Source organism: Peromyscus eremicus, chromosome 1 (assembly GCF_949786415.1).
Source record: "Peromyscus eremicus chromosome 1, PerEre_H2_v1, whole genome shotgun sequence".
Classification (NCBI taxonomy): Eukaryota; Metazoa; Chordata; class Mammalia; order Rodentia; family Cricetidae; genus Peromyscus; species Peromyscus eremicus.
The window spans coordinates 125,938,152-125,959,584 of record NC_081416.1 but is presented as its reverse complement, the minus strand read 5'-3'; the positions used below and the strand labels follow the sequence as shown (position 1 = coordinate 125,959,584).

General features: G+C 41.0%; 1 protein-coding gene across 3 annotated transcripts in view; it reads right to left on the bottom strand.

Annotated features, from left to right (window-relative positions):
• The window catches only part of Mctp2 (multiple C2 and transmembrane domain containing 2), a 206,263-nt gene that overhangs the window by 141,836 nt on the left and 42,994 nt on the right, over positions 1 to 21,433 (bottom strand). For all 3 annotated transcript variants that reach the window (XM_059272997.1, XM_059273001.1, XM_059273005.1), the window contains exons 8-11: positions 14,171 to 14,335; positions 11,825 to 11,955; positions 2,565 to 2,751; positions 150 to 243 (exon numbers count right to left, since the gene is read on the bottom strand). In XM_059272997.1, coding sequence (XP_059128980.1) covers positions 150 to 243; positions 2,565 to 2,751; positions 11,825 to 11,955; positions 14,171 to 14,335 — 577 coding nt within the window. The remainder of the gene's footprint in view (positions 1 to 149; positions 244 to 2,564; positions 2,752 to 11,824; positions 11,956 to 14,170; positions 14,336 to 21,433) is intronic.

Genomic DNA, 21,433 nt, shown 5'->3' with positions numbered 1-21,433 from the left:
CTCCCGTGTGGGCTTTGCCTCCTATTACTTTATTCAAAGAAACCCGATAGTTACTTCTACTTATTAAGTGTCGTGTTTTGCCTGAAGCTCACTTTGAAGCAAGACAAATCGCGATAACGAAAGTGCATGAAAGGGCTTGTGTTCTGTACCTGAGAAATCCGCTGCCATGAGGTCTGCCGCCTTCAGAACCTTCACCTGTAGAATGCCGACGTCCTTCACATCCTTCAGTGAGTTCTGCAAGGCCTGTGGAGACGAGGAGGTTAAACTCAAGTGAGAATGGCTTACTAGCGAGCTCTTGTCTTGAAGTTTCCCCGGAAGTATATTCCAGATTTCTCTCCCCCTTGCTCATAAAATTCTGAGAAGAGTTACAGAGCTGTCTTATGTCAGACCCCAGGGCCGTTAGGCATGTATCACAGCCGGATTAGAGGAAAATTGACTGAGAATTAATTAACTGCAGCCTCAAAATAAACAAATTAGAAGCACTCACAATCTGCTTTTAACATCGCCCCCTGGTGCTAGCATAGATAACCCACTGGGAAAATGTGTGGGTGGAATTACGTTCATTCTCCCCTGCCTTTTCTCATTAATGAAACTTTTAAATCACCTTTAAAGGCAATATCAAGCTGGTCTTGTTATTATAAACTTTATGGATACTGTAGGACTAACCTTCATCCCATCATAAAAGCTAACTGCCAAGGGAAAGAAATCAGAGATAGAAAGAGACTCAGTTTCCTGATCTATGATTCAACCTGTTCCATTCATTAAATGAAAAATTGGGCTTCTAGTACCACCCTGTAGTCATATTCTCTTTAGTCTTTAATTAACATGGTCCACAGATTGGATGCATTCAATACATTTACTCATGATTCTGAAGCTGGCACAGCAGTATTTAGGTGTTTCTAAGTACACAGCATCCTTAAAAACACGTGTATCAGAGACAAGCAAGTACCTATTCTCATGCCTACAGAAGAAGTCTACTGAAAAAAAAAATGCAGCTTCAAAACCTCCAAAATTGTTGTCATCCTTGTTAAAAAACTAAAAGGGTGGGATAAGCAGGCTCTAATGAGTAGGAGACAACAGCAAAGCCTTGTTATTTGGGCATGTGGGAGGGAAATGGCAGAAGTTTGATATTAAATATGTTTAGCCTACTCTAACATGCAGCAGCTCTAAGAACTTTTGAAAATTATTGTCTCTATATATTTTTTACTCTAAACAAAGCAACGAGTTAGTTTTTGGGTTACATGGAAGCTTTTGAAATGGATATTTCTATAATAAAAAAAAATTAGAAATGCTGTTTACAGATCACTACTCTGCCAGGATGGTGGGCATGTGGACCTGTAATCTCAATGTTGAGACTGAGGCAGGAGAATTGGAATCTGAGGCAAGCCTAGGCTACATAGTAAGTTCTAGTAAGTTCTAGGTCAGCCTAAGCTATATAAAAAAGACAATGTGATGGTAAATTCTTTCTCTCTCTCTCACATGCTGGCTCACTGAAGACACTCAGGATGTCTACTTTCTTAGTAGCCTCAAATTCTAAAATGTTATTCAGAGCAGCCATTATGATGCCACAAACATTATTTTATAAATATAAAGCGTGCTTCATAAATTTCACAATCCACTTGAATTTCAGTCCACCTAAATTTCACAATCCACTGTCCACTGGAGGATAGTATTCATTTTCACCTTCCATTTACTTAAATAAAGTCCTCAGAGAAGACATCAATGGTGAACTCTGCCAGACATCTTCAGAATATCACAAACTAGTATGTAGACTCTGACTTCACGTGAGATGTAGGTCTAGAATTTTCTCTCCTGAAGATTAAGACTTATTCAATTCAATATACCCACACAATGAAGACTTCTGAAGACAATGAGCTCTACACTGAGAACAACATGGCCCCTGAATAAAGATTCATCTTCCTTCTAGTTTCCAGGCTTCAACTTTCTTCCAAGGTTAGAAATAAAGAACATGTGTTGATTTACCAAGAGAAGGAGACCAAACGATGGAAATAAAGCCACCTGGAAGGCCATAGTACAAGAAACAAATGGACAGATAAATGCTGAGTATACCATTCCACACATAGCAGTAGCTAGAGATGGTCATACACTGATGTCACCATCAAGGTGGTACAGAATAAAGTCCTTCGCACTGACCTCATGCTTTATCCAGGCACAGTCCCCATCCTACAAAAAACTCTCTGTATAAAACATGCTGAACTTATAGTTACTTAAAAAGTTTCCTCTAATGAACTTCTTTTTCTGTTCAAATATCCACTTGACCCCACAGACAGGCTAAACTAGTATTCCTAGAGTATCCTGCAGCAACTCTCCAAGAGCTTTTGTTGATTTGAAACAGCAAGGCAAAACCCAAGCCTCCTTTCACCACATGCTAAGGCATTGACCCCTAGCTCTGCTGTCTTGATATATGAGACATGGAATTAAACTCGCAACCAAGATCTCTGTTGGTACTTTTTTCAATACAGAGACTCCATGGCAACTTCAAAGTGCAAGTTGGTGGGAGGAGCCAGGGAGGAAGGGGCCATGTGAGGAGGCACTCGACTCACATATCTCTGGGAGATCTGCTTCCTTTCACTGGGATCCTCGAAGGGGCAGACACAGAGGTCAGAGATGGAGACTCCAGTACAGGGAGTCAGGGTGATCAACATGAGGAGAGCCCCGAGGCAGCTCTCCAGAGGCAGCTCCAAGCAGTTGTCTTGCTTCAGTGGGAGTGCTGAGATATCCACTTTACACCTGGAAACATTGCAGGAGACGGGAAAGCAGGGGTTAATCCAAGGCCATAGTCAACTCCTGGAACACCCACCTCCCGCCCCCCGCTTCACACATATTCCCTCAGAACCAAACTTCACTCTATCTGGACACAGGGTATTGATTGGGGAAGGTTGCCAGAGCTCCTCAGGATTCTCTCTAGGCCTAATGTGCTCTAAATTAAAGATTCACTTTCATTAAAGAAAATGAAAAGAAAAGGCAATAACAGAGTATGACAAGGAAGAAAGAAGATGCCAGGTCTTTGCCCAACAAGGGCCACAAAGGACAGTACAATCAAGAATGAGGGAGGTGAATTTGGTGAGGTGGGAGTGAGCTGAGCATCAGGGATGAGCTTTCCCTGTAACTTCTTTACCTTAATAAAGGATTAGGAGTTTGCACACAGAAAGAGAAAAGTCAGGACAACCACATGCAGGGGAAGAGTGAACGCAGACACCATTGTCTCCCCAACCGATTAAAGCCAACTGGCAAATGTTCGTTACAGAAATATGTTGAGGTGGTTTCCTAATAGGCAGGCTTCCCCGGGTGAGTTTCTTGTGGACAAATGGAGCCTGAAGTATTGTTGAATGATCCCGTCTCCGCAGCTTTGCCAGGCAGGGCTGTACCCATCTGCTATAAATTGCAGGTTTTCTGCCTCTTAAGAGCCAATGTTGTAGAGCTGCTGAAAACCTCAAACGCATTTAAATACAGAAGCAAACCCTCCAAAGGGGGATAGCTAGGTACCGAGCTATTTGTTTGCTTCCACATTGAAAGCTCTGGCTTTGCCTACATCGCACCATCTAAGTTTCAGGATGCAGGTAGGTGAAGAAGCCAGGAAAGCACTGGGGGGCAGGTGGAGGCAGGCGATGGAAGCGCTGAGATTTAATTATTTTATACAATTCTCAGAGACTCTGTACAATTATGAATGTGATGAATATTCAAGACTTTGGGAAAGAATAGAAGCACGGCCTCTCGCAATGAGCTAAAGCAGATTTTTGTACCAACTTTTCAAGGGACTTTGTCTGTGAGCAGAAAACTAGGAGTAGGTGCCCTTATGGGAAGGAAGGCAAAGGCAATTTTGAGCAATACAGATACAAAGACAAAATTAATTGGAACAATTGGGGTCTCCCTCACAATTAAAAAGGGAAAAAGTAAATTACCAGTCCATTCCCATTTTTATTACAGGATCAAAATTCACATATTAATAAGGACTCTAAAATTAAACATGCATAGGTTTTTTTACTTGCTATTTATGTAAAGTGACCCCAATTATAGGGATGGGTATGGATTATTTTATATATATTATATATTGTTTATATTTATTTTATATTTATAATATACTATATATTACATATAATATATAAATTATAAATATGAAATGTATATCATATTAACTTATATTCTATATTATATATACAGTAAATTCTCAAATATTTCTATTAGAGACAAATTATAATACAAATACATTGTGCTTTTAATCAAAATAATGCTTTTATAGCAGTAAGAAGCCTTTGTGAAATAAAATGTCCTGCTACCCTTGAAAAAAGGGGTCACTTAGTAGTTCTATTTTATAAACAATCATTTTAGTGGGGAACCAAACAAGTGAGGGAGACCTCAATTGTTCTAATTAATTTTGTCTTTGTATCTGTGCTTAATAGAGAAATATGAAGTGTTATATACCATCTTCTAAAAATTACAAGTTCCCGCATTATTAATATCACATGTGTGCATCTTGGGGTATTATTTTCCGTTGTTAAGGACACGTTAGTTTGGAAGGGGAATACACTTTCTCAACATTATAATCAAACTGAAAACTTTTTGTCTACTTATCCATGAGGTTTAAAACTGCCATTGCTCTATGTGGTGCTTGGTTACCAATCACTAGTTATCTGCTAATATGTAAAATCCGCTGACGATTTGGGGGAAATTACTTCTTAGCTCATTGTAAGAGGCAATGCTTCTCTTCCTTATTAACAAAGCAAATCTAAACTCTTCCAGATGTAAGCAATATGTTTAAAAATCAATTAAAGATGCATTTATTACTTAAAATCTTGAAAAGACCATTCAAGACCCTTTTTTTATTTGTTTAAATAGTTGTGTTAATTCTTTGAGAACTTCATACATTGCATTTGGAAGGTTTTCATCCCCATTACTGGAAAGTATTTGTCTAAGAGAATATATAAAATAACTTTAGTTAGTTTTTGTTTGTTTGTTTGCTTGCTTGCTTAGGCTGTTCCTGAAGTCCAGAAAAAGCTTTTGCTGCTTTCTGAGACGCTCTGTGCTTTCTTTTTCCCCACTAACAGCTGTAGGTAGATGCAGGATCAACCTGTACCAGCTACAAGGAGGATAAAAGATCAACTTCTCTACCTGTTATGGGCAAGTCATAGAATTAGCCTGTCAGCGCGTTATGTACCTCACCCAGGACATTCTCACATGGAGCAAACTCTTTTTTGTGATGAAGCAGAAAATATCCATTGTGGTTTGTGGGTCATCATCTCTTCTGAAACTGCGCTACTCTCTCCTTATAACACAAAAGCTACAATATAACCAACAATGAAAACAAATGAGATTGTTTTCTAATAAAGCTTCATTTACTCAAAAGCAGGCTTTGACTCCAGGATTCTGTTTGTCAATCTTGATGCACAGAAATGCTACTATTTTGGCTGTGGTGAATTATGCCAGTGGAAGTATTTTTAATTGCAAGATTGCTTGAAGGTAATATAAAGAGGTCAATAAAGGCATTGGAGACATTAACGTAAGAAATTTTAAAATATTTTTTATCTCACTATACCCTATGAAACTGAGCCAAAATACCCAATGATCTGTTTGCTAATAAAGAGATAAAGAAACATTGTTATAAAATTGCTCTGCTGTAAGGAACTCCACCACTTAGAAGTCCCTTATAAGAAATCGATTAATGAAAATTAAGGAAGCATAGCTGTCAGCAGAGTGTCATGCTTCACCCCGTGGGCAAGGTTAGTGACCCTCTCTGGACAATCAGGGTAGTGAACCCACAGGACCCATGGGGAACCAGAAAACACACATTCTAGCTTCAGATCTTAGCAAATTGAGTTCACAGGAATACTGGCACAATTCAAAGATTCACCTTGTGAAAATACAGGCAGAATGGTCGCTGATTTATGCACACCTAGAGAGAAGCTGCTTTATTCATCAACGTGACTTGGGATTCCATGGCTATATGCCCTGCTCGATTCTCTAACTTCATCCAGAGACACCACCAGCCTTTTCCCACCTGTCAAGGTTCTGCGGAACAAAGGAGCTTGTCTCCTCGGTAGACAGCTGCCTGCATTTTGTGCTGACTTCCTAAGCATGTGTGCCACAGGATGCATGTAGAGGTCAGAAGGCAAATTCAGCAGTTGGTCCTCACCTTCCACCTTGTTTCAGAAAGGCTCTCTTTGTTCTTTTTCCCAAGCTCCCTGGGATTTCCCATCTGTACCTCCACCTCCCTATAGCAGGGCGGGATTCCAGCTGTTCACACTATGCTTCTGGCTTTTACATGAATTATTGGGATTTGAACTCTTCTTGCTTACATGGCAAGCTATTTGGTCCACCACTCCAGCCCTTTCTGCCCCACTCTCAGCCACTCATTTTACAAACCTCTGTTTATGTCACCCTGTTTCCTGAACTCTGCCCACTTTGAACCAGAAACCCAAGGTCATTTACATGACTCCGGAATCCACAACCTTCACACCAATGGAAGAGCCACTGTTGGCTGCTTGTGACCGGACAGCTCAAAATTTAGTGCTCAAGGGCGGAAGATTCACCGTCGTTATATTGTAATGAATCTCACTGCTTTGAGCCTGCCCAGCCCACAAGAGGGCTCCGGGACTGGTGAATAAAATGAATGCTCAAACAATTGCCACTGGGGTAAAAAACTACCCCCTCATCTCAAATGACAAAAATCTGTGCCTTTGGTTAATTATTTCTCAGCCATCATTCTTCTCCTGTATAGAAAACAGCTGAAGTAAACGGACTTCCTGGGTTTGAGGTTGAGAACTCCACAGTTCTACTCACCTGAAGGAAACAGAGACTAAATTACTCTTATTATTTTTTTCCCCAACAGACATTTATTGAAGCTCCCCTCTTTCACCACAGGCTGTTAAAGTGCTGATTTAGCATTGTTTCTGACCTCCCATTCTTGTCTTTCTCCATTAATCCCACAACATTTTAATGTTTTAATTCAACACATAATTTTACCATATCAGTCAGCCAAACCGGCCCAACTTTGACTTGCCGTGGTAGCTTTTAACCTCTTCTTCATTACCATAATTCCATGTTTTATATTACAGACTGGTCGGCTTTTAGCTTAAATGCAAGGGGCAGGAAAGAGCGCGGTGGTTTGAAAAGCTGTAAATCTCAGCAGCTGAGGAAGTGGGCGCACAGGAAGAGAACGGTGAATGTGTCAAGCCTGGCTGTAAAAGCAGATCAACGACATGGGCTGCAATTTGTCCAGAGAAATATTCCAGCCTGGACTGTTCACTGCTTCAAAGCCACTAATAAACTGGTAGGATGTCAGAGCCACTTTAAGACACCATCTGGGACCGAGGAATGACTGTGAGGCAGATCAAAACAGGAGTGTGCATTCTCAGTCTCAAGCTTTGCAAATTAAGTTTAGAATACTCCACAAAACAGAATCTCGACAGTCACGCTGGAATGGAATGTATCCATTAAGAAAATTATTTCTTCGTTGAAACAGCACAAAAATGGAATAATTGATATTCACCTGTTCTTTATACTTTTTCATTTCATTAACAACAGACGCTAAAGGATGGCTGTGTGGGTAGAGCGACTGCCATTCAAGCAGGAGGACTTCAGATCCTCAACACACACATAAAAGCTGGGCATAGTGTTCACAGATCACTCTGTGCTGGGGGTCCACAGTAGGGGGATTCCTGGGGCTTGTTATCTGCGTGTATTGTTAGTTATACTATATCACACGCACTCATAGCTGGGACTGGTTTCTCTTGGGCTTATATCTTCTTTTCCTTGAAAGTTTACTCCCCCTGCCTCAGATCTGATGGTTTCTTTTTATAGTTGCTTTGCCAAAAAACAAAAACAAATAAACAACAACAACAAAAGGTGAATTAGGCAGCATGTTCTCAAGGGAGGTTGGCTCTTGTGAAAGCATGTTCATCTTTGGGACTCTATCCACCCCATCTTCAGTTACTGAAGGTCAGACAGAAACTGTGGGTGGATATGCTATGGCAGAGGGGAAGTCACACTCAAGAAAGCTTCAGAACATGGATGTAGGGAAGAGGCAATCTAAAGACCACTGTTGTGTATGTGAGTTCAGCTCCTATAAGCAAAGGCTACACCACCCATGAATCTTGAATGGTGCTGTTCATCCCCAAGTCAGTAAATATGCAAATATCTTTGAACATGCCCACTGTTTACATATATATATATGTATATATATATACATATATATAATAGATCTATATTTTGAGAAACATACTGAATTTTACTGGTTACATTTAATTTACTTGAATTAAATCATTTTAGTTTTACATTTTATAGAGATCTATAGTTGCCAGACAGAAAAAATTCAAAATTATTAACAGAAATGTAATGCTCACTGTAGATAATGTCAATGGATATTGCTGCTGTTTCTGACCTGAATGTTAGCCATGGACTCCAGCAAAATAGACATATAGTAGGTTCATTACCAACATCACATAGTAACCCCTAAAATGTTAACGTTTCCTTCTCGTATCAAACTATCTACAATGGGAATCTTCACCAAGGAGAATTTCCTTAGAGGGATGTGAAAGTATTAACATGTCTGTATTCTCCAAAATAAAATGGAAGATGGGTCTCAGGAGACAGTGAGCATCTGTTTGCACTATTAGAGACTCCTCTATTTTTGAGTAGTTGAAGTAAGAATAGCCAAGTCTTAGAGTGAACGACACAAAGGAAAATAAGCTATGGGGACAAAAATGGGGAAATGTGGGCTGGTAGGATGGTACTTTAAAGGTGCTTGTTGTACAAGCCTTATGACCTGAGTTTGAACCTGTGACCCCACGGTAGAAGGAGAGATTCAACTCCGGAAGTTGTCCTCTGACCTCCATATGAACATCTTGGCATATGAAAACCTGCACACACAGACACTATTAAGTAATTTTTTTTAAGTTGAAATAAAAAAAAGAAAGAAACTCATAAGAATAATCCACAAGTAACTTGCCAGAAATAACGGCATGCTAGTACAATGGTTTGCAGTTCTGTTTGTTTATGAGACAGGGTTTTGCTGTGTAGCCCAGGCTGGCCTCAAACTCATGATCCTCCCTGCTTAGCCTCCTGAGTATTAGGATTACAAAATCCAACACACTTTGTCCTGCCATCATGTCTCCATTAAACCTGAGAAAGAGTATTCTATGTGAGTAAAAACTTGTGTCTGCCTATATTCGGTGCAATGCAAGACTGCACAGAGCCAGGTCTCCCAGGAGACACTGTTGTTATCTTTTGAATTGCAAGAGGGGGGAAAAGGAAAAGGATGCCCAAAAAAGCAACAAAAATCCTTTCCAATCCATAGAGAGGAAGGACAGAATGATGAGAAGACAGGTAGACATCTCAGTTACAAACGGGAAATGGCTAAAATAATAAGTGAATACTCAAATGACAAAACACAGGCCATACAGGACGTCTTCGGTTATTTTTTGTTTGTTTGTTTCTGTGAAGCCACATAACACTCATTTGGAAAAGCATTTCCTATTATGTGATGGAAGCAAGACAATGTAGTGATATGAGACATGCAAGGCATTATTATTTGCACCTACTAAAATAACTCCGGGCCATTCATCACAGGAGGCCCAAATACCCACTGTGCAGATAACACTTTGGGACATAGAGTTCTCAGAGTTGCCTAGCTTAGTCCTAGTCCTAACTTTCTGATCCTACTGTCCTTGACACAGGCAGGGCTCTGATATATCAGAGAGCTGAGGATGTTGGAGGTACTGGGAAATGTCTGAGGCATTTCAGTTTCCCTATGTGGGGATGGAAGAAAAGAAACAAGACCAGACTAGTAACTGGACATGAAGTGGCCATCCAACACCAGCCCACACCGGCTGGACCTGGGGTATGTGGCATGATCCAGCTCACTATCTATGCTATGTACCCAGTTGGCCCAGGAAGCCATGAGTGCTGCCCAGCAGACAGGCAGCAGGGAGCATGCATGAGAAGACGTGCAAGGCAAAGCCAACTGTGCCGGGCAGGTACGGGGTGAAAAGCAGAGATGAAACTGCCCTAGCTTCTGGCGGGCTGTTCCCTTAGTAGGTACCTGGCCATGCATAATGGAATGCAGACATCGTGTGCAGAGGCACATGTCTGTTTCTGTGTAATTGTAGGAAGTAATTGGTGTCAGGTGGATGACAGCCCGCCAGTCTGCTACAAGTGTCTTGTTACATGTCAGGGAACACTATGTAACAGGACAGCTGTGTTGAGACAGGAGCGGGGAATTCTATGGGTGCTAAGTTGCTCTTACAGCTGCCTCGGGAGGGAAGGAGGAGATACAGACAGCAAGAAGGACTAACACTGCGCTGCAGGGCCCCACACCCCCTGCACTGAGAAGAGCTGCATAGAGAAAGACCACTCTCTGAAGGAGTGCTCCGCTGGCCTCGCGCCAAGTCTTCCCTCGGAGCGTCTGGCTGTTCTCTCTGCACTCCCTTGCTGTAAAACCAATGGGTTATACATAGCAGATAAGTTCTTTTAATCTTTATTTTTGAGTAATAAACCCTCGTCCTTGGCTGGAATCCTGAATATCAAGGTGTACTGGCTACATAGGAGAGGTGATATCGTCCCTCACATCCCTCAGCAGTGGCTCAGCACAAAGCCTTGAGCCGAGGCTCCAGACTGGAAGCCAGCAACAGATAACTGCTGGCAATTCTTTACACATTTATGTTCATCGTTTAAGATTTGTACACAAATGATGCATCTAGGGGGGAAACAATAGAGAATGATTTGATAGAAAGAATGGGATCTTTAAAAACCCAAATCCTGGCTCTGGAATTTATTGTCCTCAAGCCCCACGCCACATCACTGGACGACTTCCTCTCCCTAGTTTGCAGAGCTCTGCTGCCCTAGATCAGAGGGAAGGGGAATTTCTGCCAGTGCTTCCTTTGTGTCCACTACAGGCCAGGCACGGTGCTTGCGATTTTATGGTATTCCTCAATACAGTCCTATGAAGAAACTATAATTTTCACGTTATTATTTGTTACCCATGGGTGACCACCTCAATTGAGTTGTTTACTTTTAGACCACCTCCAAAGTAAACAAACCACGGAATGGTTTTGACTGCTTCAGATTCTATAGACATTGAATTAAGGACATTGAAACTTTTCTATCACGGAGAACAACTCACCTTCTTCTCTTACTAAATGTATCACATGATACATTGTAAAACTAAAATGAAATCCTGCAAATGTTTACAGATGTGTCCCAATGGTCTGAGATAGCACATAATTTCCTCTGGAGTCTTTCTGACTCACAGACTGCAGTGGGACCTTTGAATGTATGGATTCAACCAACCTTGGATAAAATGTCTGCTTTAAAGATTATACCCATAGTCATCACATGAAGTTATCCGGGGATCTATCAAGGACTTACATAGGTTTCACATTATGTTAGGTATCATTTGTAATCCAGAGACAAAGCATGTAAGATGACCAAGTGTCTGTGGTGTCTGAATGCAAATATGTCACATGCCCCATGCCCTCTGACCTTTGAGTATGTTATTATCATTATGAGTTCCTAGAATGAGCTCTCTATAGATGAGGAGGGATAACTCTGTTTTCTTCTTTTGCAAGCCTGATTTGAATACTGAATTACATCTACCAACTAGAAAATCAACTAATACCCCTTCTACATTAAGTGGCTGTCCAGTGTGCTACCTGCTCCCTTGAGGTAGGAGATGGGTGTCCACCTCCAACCCAAACACACGAGACATTCTTTCGGAGCTAGCACGGTACAGTTAGGAACTCCCACCCCAGGAGTAGCAGAGTGAGGTACAGTTAGGAACTTCCACCCCAGGAGTAGCAGAGTGACTCACGTGCCCAGTCGCTCCTCGTGCTTTTTGCTGTCCTTTCCCCACACTTCAATGTCCAAAATGCCCATCCTGTCAGAGAAGTAGTGAAAGTCAAACTGTTCCTGCCACTGCGGGTTTGCACTCTTACACAGTGTCTAGAAAACATGCAGTTACAGAGTTTACTTTCTCAGAAGGTCGCTCATGGCCACAGCAGCTACACATTTATGTCATGTCTACAGGGCAGGAAGTCACCATGATGGGGTGGGTCTCTAAGCAAGATACACTTAAACTTCTGGAATAAAAGGGACCCTCGTGGACTCAGGATTTAGCAAAATATGACTACTCTTTTAACTGACTCCCAAATGCAGCAATTGCTTCATCAAGTTAAAAAGACTACCATAAGAAACTGTAAGAACCACACAAACATGCAGTGCATATATACAAAGAGCCTGCTCATTCCTACTGAAGACAGCATTAACTGTTTAGTCAAATACAAGCAATGTTTGTGATGGTGCGTATACCAGAGCTGGCTTAAGCATCAGATAAACTAACACTTTGTGGGCTTAATTAACATCTTTTGGACACATTAAATGAGAAATCTATAATATATGATAGCACGGACCATCTAGTTTTGAGTCCAAAGATAATGAATCACAATGCTTTGTCAAAGAGAAAACAAGACAATTCCACTTTACCATACTGGAAAATTAACTGGTTAGAGAAAAATCACACACACACACACACACACACACACACACACATGTTCCTGTGTTCTCTAAGTGTGAACAAATTGCCTATGGGGTGGCTTTAATGACAGGATCTTCTTTTCCATTCTTTCATAGAGATTTAATTTGTGAATAAATATTTCAAGCATTGGCAGCTGAGTCTGGGCTCTAAACCCACAGATCAACTCTTAAATCAACACCAACTACTCTCAAGCAAGGAAAAGCATGGGCCGCTCACACCTCAGCTGCTGCCATGTCATAGAAACACATTTGAGCTGGGTTTTATACCTTTTTTTTTTTTATCATATCAGATCACAGAATTTAGATTCCAAGAAGAAAAAGATGTCTTAGAAATAAAAATTCAATGCAGTTTTTCCCGCAGGGAATGTGCTAGACATTGGTCTAACTCTATACTCCACCTCGTACTGTATAGCTAATTGTCACAGGGATGAATTAGTTTTCTAGAAACCCTTAGCCTGACCATGAGTGGCTAAGGGTTTCCCAGCAGAGGGAAGTAATCATTCTAGTACACTCAGTGCCAGGCTCTGCCTGAAATGATCCGCCGGAAATGATTATCTGTGTATTTCAGATCTCACTCACACTCACTTTTCCATTGTTTGCACACTCTTGTTTGCTGTGTGCCTTATCTCCCTGCTCCTTTGTGCTGGAGGGAAGGATGTCTAATGTTGGGTTTTTGAACTGAAATTTACGTAGAATACAGCCTCTTGCCTTCCTTTCTCCTTTTCCAAGTTGTCTATATCGGCTTGGCTGCTTCCTGGGTGCCAGGGATCTCAGTGCAAATATCCTTGGGTCCTCTTTCAAGACCTTCTAGGATTGTTTCGTTTTTTAATGTGGTCTTTGGCAAGTGGCATAACTTTCAACTACCCTAGCCCCTTTAAATTCATAAAACATGCAAAATATTCCTATCTGTTAGTTATAAAACAGTTATATCAAGATGAAAACAATTTAATTTCCATGGTTTAAAAATGATGGTTTTTTTAATTCAATTCACATCAAATTATGAAAATTAAGAACTATATGGAATTTGGATTAGTGGGACCAGACAATTTATTCTTAAAAAAAAAACAGTTAAAAGCACTGTTATTTTTTAGTACTTTATGTAGTTTATTTGGGGGAGGAAAAATAATAACAAAAAGTAAATAAAAACAGCAAAACCCAGAAACAGCAGGTATCTATTTTTTGTGCTAAAACTAACAAGGAAACACACATATAATTTTGAAAACATTTTTATTTATCTCCAACATTTTAATGTTATCAAGTAGTCTGTAGCTTTATTTTAGAGTAATGAAGAACACTCATCTACCCTTTTCCTACAGAGCCCACATTACTCATTCTCAAACTGAAGACAGGTCATGCATCCAGAACTATGATTTAAGAAACTTTCTTTACCTCTGAAATACATGAAAATAAATTCTTTACCTCTGAAAATAAATGACATTAAGCAAAACCTGAATCCGTTTAATTAATCTATACAATTGTTTTATTTTCTGGGATGCTATTTAACATGGCTGGGGAGATGCTAAAAATAAGTTGGCTCCACTATTGAGAAACATAAAGCGGGAAATTTTTTCCTCATTATTGCTTGGAAAGATAATGTCTTCCTTGTATCATTAACATAGCTTACCTTGCTTTTGTATCTCTGATCTCCCAGTTTCAACTGGACAAACATCTCTGTCATGTTCCCTCCTGAGACATTCTTCCCTTCCAACAGAGTTATACTTATAATCCCATTCCAGAGTTGATTCTTTCTTAGGGACTCTGAGAGCCGTAGGTTGCGGATCAAAGAGGACTAAAAATAAATAAATAAGTAAAAACAGCGTGTAAACAGATTGATTGCTCTTGAAAGTGAATCTGGCCATCTTATGCATTCCAGTCCTCCCTGCTTCAGCCTGAAGTTGCTCCCAGCTTGGAAGAACGTCTTAACATTCCCTGGTTTTGCAAATGCATGCTCCCAGTTCTGTGACTTGCTTCCAATCTTGCAAAAGATAGGTGCAAACAGCATGTGGATTTGGCTCTGCTGTGTACTCCTACTCAGATGAGCTCTTTCATAGAGATCCTAGAACTTGGCTTTGGCTGTTTGACTCGTTGGGAGGAAAAAAAAAAAGGCATGCTTGGAAAGAGAGCTCTAAGGGACAAAACGCTTCTGAATCTATAGCAATAATGATTGTGAATTTATCCATCACATTCACATTTTTTCCTTTCTCTCCCTCAGGCTAGTATTTTAAAAGCTCCATGCCACTGTGAGAAGAGCCACAACTCCAAGTGTAGCTCACAATGACCTAACTGGACAAATAAGCAGTGTGGGTCCAGAGGATGCGATGTGACAAGGAGGAATGGGAAGGGTATGAAGTCATCTCAGAGTCCCTGAAGCCCCAGATGGGCTAAGTAACCCTTAACTTACTGCTTTTCTTTTTCTAAATGATTTTATTTATATATACCTCAAACACAATATAGAAAGAAGACAAGTGTCTATTCTTAAATGATAAAGACGGTGGCTACAGTTTTTATAATTCTCATTATATAATTTTTAAGCTCCCCCAAAAGAAAACAGAATCAGTGGTAGAACTAATCTTCATGAACTTATTCATCACATTCAGCATCCCATCCAACTAATTTCATCTCTCTCTGCATCCGTTTGTCTCTTGAAAACATTTTAGAAAAAAAAATCAACGTTTGTTTTTATGAAATCAAAATGCCACAACTACACTGTACCCATCATCCCTTTGGAGTTGTTCAGCACTTTGTGCTCAGCCCTGACCTCTCAACGGTCCCTCCCTACTTAGTTGCTTGAGCTGGGATTCCCACCTGATCCACGGGCTGAGTTTAGATGGCAGAGTTCATTTCCAAATCGTGCTTGATAACTGAAGTGAAACAAGTATATGCTTTTTCTTTAGAGGAAGAACCACTAGACTGAAGAATGTCAATGGAACTGAGCATCAGAACAAAGCAATGCACTCCTAACTCCGTGTAGGCATTGCCATCATCTGCTTACTCTGTCTTTGTGGTCATTGAGACACCAGTCTGTTCAACCACACCAGGCAGTCACAATTTACCCTAACAAGTAGTAAGTTAGGTCCATACTAAATATCAGCTTACTTACTTCAACTACATCACTGTACCATTCTCAAGAAACGTAGTCATGCCACTCTGAGTATTTTGCTGATGTATGATAACAGTAAACAAAATTACTTTTAAGGAAAGATGTACTCCCAACTTTTATCCAGGATGACCATAAAGATTTTCTTCATACACACACACACACACACACACACAGGAGAGAGAGACAGAGAGGGGGGGGACTGATTTAGAGATACTATTGCAAATTAGAACATGCAAATGGGAAAACAATTGAATAGGAGAGAAAGATTCTCCCAGCACATAAGGATTATTTCTTAGCCACCAATTGTCACTTGGTCTTCTATACAATGTATTCAACAATAAGAAATACAAAGCAGTTTAAATTAAGTGACTTTGTTAAAATCACATCACAAAAGCATCACATAGCACAGACATGCATTCGTGTGTGTCCACATCTACAGATGTGCATACAAACACAGAATATACTCTTACACATTTGTACAGCTTATTGAGTGCACAGGCTGACATGTCTGCCTTTAAAGGAAAGATGAGATTTTGATTCATAAGTCCTGCTGTAATTCCCTCTTTTGCTGTCTTTTCCTTCTTAAAAGTTTGACTTCTAACCAACAAGCTAAAGCATGACCTGTCCCATGGCCATGCTTCAAAGTTCCGACAGATATATTCCTCCCTCAACGCTGCAACTATTTCAACATCCCTTTTATAAAACAGGGAGTAATGTCCACAGAGGATCAAAGGGCATCCTACAGTCTGGCAATTGCCTAAGAAAAATGGCAGCATGTCCGTGAAATATGCCCTAAAATAATTTTGCAGTGCAGAATGTCCTAATTTCAAATTGGATGTTTATCTTGGAAAGGCCTCTATCTAACTTGTCCATAAAGCAGCCCCACTTAGCTCTATGAGCTCTGTGAAAATGGAATCCAAAGCTGGTTATTAAGGGGGCTGGAGATGGGTTCCATATGGCAGAACAGCATGGGAGGGCAAGGCTGAGGCCTGCACCAGGCGCGGCTTGGCTGAAGCTCCTGATCTATCCACGGACACTCGTTGCATTACACCATAACATCTGGATTATGGCTTGTAATGTCCCTGGGAAATATCCTCTTTCCATCAAAGCCTTTATCTATCTCAGTCGGACTTTGAACATTTTAGTATTTAACACAGTCATGTTTGATCTGATAGACTTGCTCGTTCACTGGCCAAGTTTTCTTTTCTTTCTTTTTTATTTTACCCCTCCTAAAGGCAGGGTGGGAGAAGAGAATTATTTATTGCAGAGTTCACAGATAGGAAAGAAAGTAAGACTTTTATTTTACTTATTTGACCTTAAAAAATGTTCCCTTGCAAACTCCACAGTCTGTACTTGTGTGCGATCTAAAGACATTCTTCATACCTCCTTCAGCATTCCTTCCCAAAATGAAGAGACAGGGCAGGACAGAACCAGGCATTCTCTGTGTGCCCAACAGCACAGCAAGGTTAGCAAAATCTATTTTGTTCTTCAAACATCCCCTTTCTCCCCACAATAAATCGGCTCATCTGCACTCACTCAGTTAGCTGTATAGCTCAGGTTTTCACGTCTCTGTCCCTGCCTGTAAGGGGAATTTGTCATCTTAATGCAGTCTGGTATACGATAGGAAAGGAGGAAATGACCCATCAAAGAGGAAGCCCACCCCACCTGAGCTGAAACAAACACCAGCTGATAGAGCAAAGTTTCTGGGTCCTGACCCTAATTCCTTCACAGACAGGAGGGATAAAATATAATGCATCAGGGGTGTGCTATTTTCCTCCTTCCTCCCCAAGGATCAGAACCTTTTAGTATTTCTATGTGATCCATTCATCTCTCTGTGTCTGGGCCCCCACTCCATAGGATCCATGCTCATTCTTCTTAGATAGAAAAATGATGTCCATTGAAAGTGCATACATCAATTATTAATAGAAATATAAAAACAAGGTGTGACACTCAGCTCATTAAGCATGCTGATTTTCATGCAAATGGAGCAACCCTCCAAAGATTTCTTTACTTCTTAAGTCATGATAACCTCACACTCAGAGCTCAGTGGGAAGAAAAGGAGTCTGTACGCTAGGGAGCTTCTGCTCACTTCAAGGAGGTGCCAAGATTCACTTCAGAATCTCCAAAGGTTCTCATCCAGGAATAGAGCCTCAGAGTAAATGTGTTTATTCGGGGTTTATACAGTGGATTGCAGTCTGGTGACATTAACTGATGAGTGAAACACAAGCGCAAGGTAGAACATGGAGTTACGAGCTCGGGGGACAGTCTGTGGCCATCAACAGCAAGGCCACATTCAACTGTTCCCTGTAAGTTCCAGTGTGGAATGTGCTGAGGGATATCAGAGAAGAAAAAGAGAAGAAACAAACAGTGAAGGAAAAAGGAAGGAAAGGTAAAAGAGGACAAGGAGCTGGGGAGATGGTTCAGTGGTTGAGAGTACTTGTTTCACAAGCATAGGAACGTGAGTTCAGATCCCCATCCTCCAGCACAGCACCCACACAGAAAGACCAGCAGGGCCATGAGCATCCAAAATGGTAACAGTATAGATGATGGAGACAGGGGCTAACTTGCCAGCAAGTTTAGGTCAAAAGATGAGCTCCAGGTTCCGTGGGACACCCCGTCTCAAGGGAATAAGGCAAAGAGTGACAAGCTTGAGAAGCTCAGGTTCCCACAGACCTCCTCCACACAGGCACACACCCCACCTGCTCACACACATACGCTCATATGCCACGTGTACAAAATAATAATAAACAAAGAGAGTAACAAGAAAAAGCAGGGGCAAGTGTAGTTTTAATTTTTTTTTTATTTTAAGATTTTTTTTTTCAGTGATGGCAGTGTAAGACTCTTGTGTTGCTAACACATCCTGTTTTTGACCTCTCCATTATGCTCCTAAAGTCTCTGTGCCAACACAGGTAGCCAACAGAAACAAATGCACGAAAGAAAAAAAAAAAACACCTCTGTAAGAAAAATGGTAAGAAAAATGACTAGCAAAGCAGGGCTCCAACTCCGGTGACTATTTCTGTGCAAAGCTGAGGGAAAACACTCGGTCTAGGTCTATAAAAAGCTTCACTAAAATATTCCTTTCAAGTGTTTTCAACATGTAAAACTACTGCTGCCTGTCAACAGCTTTACGGCACAATGGGAGCAGATCCATGCATGCAGGGAACCAGCTTCCAGAACAGACCCTCCTCTGCAGCTACTTACATTGTCTGAAGAGGATCCTGAGTCCTCACATAAGGACACAAAGAAAACTTTCTACATTTCCCGCATGGACAGAGGCACTTGTATCCAAAGTTTCAAGGACATAAACACTGTGTGTATAAAGTTATAGAAGTGCTGTATTCATTTCAGATTCTCAGTTATAAGGAAATACTATCACTGATACTTTCTACTGGAAAATAAAAACTAAGTTAAGAAAAGATGTAATAAATAGACAAGGACTGGAAGGGCTCCATGACTCTAAATTTGGGGCAAGAAATATCAGTTCTTTTATTAACAGGGTAAAATGATCACGTGATCCATGAGATTATTTCTTTGACCTGACCTCTAGGGAACTCAAACATTGTGCAGCACTATTTATAATCTAGTATTTAGTTTTTATGTCAACTGCCTTAGACTTTTAGTCTATTCTATTTCTCTACTTCTTGCCTTAATTTAAAATGTAGCAAATGCTCCCATATTCTGGACCTAAAATAAGGTATTTGGTGCTGGTCTCAGTCTTAGGTGTTGAAAGGGCAGGGCTAGCACCGGATCCCGAGCATCTTCTCGTTATTCCACTGAGCACCTCCTTACAGCGCCTTAACCCCAGCCCTGTTCCTATCCTCCAAGAGTTAGCAGGTAGAGCTACTGACCGTACCATCACCCTTCCTGACATCTCTGCTTTCAACTTCTGCTATCTCCAGGAGCTTACCACATTTTCTACCTCATGTCAATGGCTCTCAGACAGGAGTATGCTTTAGAGCTACCTAGAGGTCTAGTTAAGACTCTTGGCACTAGTTATCAGAGATTTTGATTCATGATGTAAAAAGAAGTGAGAGGTAAGAAGTTGCCTTTAAATTGGGCATGGTAGTGCATACCCATAATCTCAGGCCTGTGGGGAGGTGGGAGAGACTGGTGTAGGAGGAGCGGTAAAATTTTGAGACCAATTTCACCTACATAACAGGTTCTAAACCCTAAGTTGGTCATAGCTACATGTGAAAACTTGTCACAAAAACTTACAAACAACAAAAGTTTTGAAAATAGACTTTTAAAAATAATATAACAAATCCCAGCTGTGACTGGTCCATGGATCACATTTAGGAGCACAGGTTGTTTGAAGCTGTATACTATGATCTCTGGCTCTTGTCAGGTACTCCATTATTTGGAATGGCCACATCTCCACGCTGCCTTGTCTTGTTTACTCATAGTCACTCTAGTCTTCTTGAAATTACCTTGGGCTCTCCCCACCCACCTGCAGGACTAAGAGAGGAACTTGCTGTATGGCCCTGAATACTCACAACACACATTCCGATTCTCTAGTTCACATTGACAATCCAGGACAGCATTCCCTCTATAAGGCTATGTTCCATGACAAATTTTGGTGTAATACTGAGTATAATGCTACAGAGAAGAGTGGCATAATGAAAGAGCTAGGAAGATGGTGTCCCTGACTCTGCTCATATAAGTTTATAAAGCTCTGGCAGATTGACAGCCCGACCTGAGCATGGCTGCAGCCTCAAAAAAGCAGGAAAGCCTGGAGGTCACTGTATCCAGAGTCTCATTGTGACCTCAGCTTCTTAAAAGAAAGCAGAAGGTCAGAGTTTAGACACTTAGCATGGGTCTATAGAGGGCCACATCTAGATGTGCAGAAGGCAGACAGAGAATAGACAGACACAAGGCAAGGATAGAGCTCAGTGGTAGAGTGTATGTTTAGCCTAAGACCTGGGGTTCTATTCCTAGCACCAACAGTTTAAAAAGCTAGAGAGATGTGCTAGATGACAGATAATACATACTTTGGAGAAATAAGATAGAGATATATTAGATTGGATTAAAAAAAAACAAGCATCCAGACATGCAGAGACAGATCTCTATGGACCAAGATGTATGTGGCAGTGTGAATGTATAATTTCAGGGCTTTGAGTTTAACCAAAAGAGTGAATAGTGCGACTGTGTTACTATGAGCAGACATTGAAGAACATGTGCAAATGAGAATGAGCAAACTAATAAACAGAAAGCACTCTGCTAGCTGAAGTGTTCGGGAAACATGCTCTGTCTTCTTTCTGTCTTCAGCTTGTTGGTTGCTTCTTCTTCTTCTTCTTCTTCTTCTTCTTCTTCTTCTTCTTCTTCTTCTTCTTCTTCTTCTTCTTCTTCTTCATTTTTTAGACATAATTCCTCATTGATTCTTTAGAAATTTCACATTATGCACCCCAATCCCACTCACCTCCCAGTCCCTCCATATCCACCCCTCACCCCTGCAGTATGCCCCCCAAATTAATTAAAAACAAGACCAAACCACCAAAAAGCCCACCTGACTCCTCCATCTTTCCAACGCCTCTTCATTCATCCTAGTGGCCTTGGGAGTCGGGGTGTGTTACGCAGTACACCCTTTCATCCAATCAGCCCCACCCACAAATGTTCATTGCAATGAGTCATTGGTCTGGTTCAAGGACTCTGGTTTCTGATACACCATCATCACTGGGCTGGACCCTCACTGAAACTTCTCTCGGCTATCCTGTTGTTGCCCCAAGTCATGGAGATTCTGCGGTTATTGTCCTGCGGGACCAGTCCCTTCATGCACTCCAGCAGGTCAAA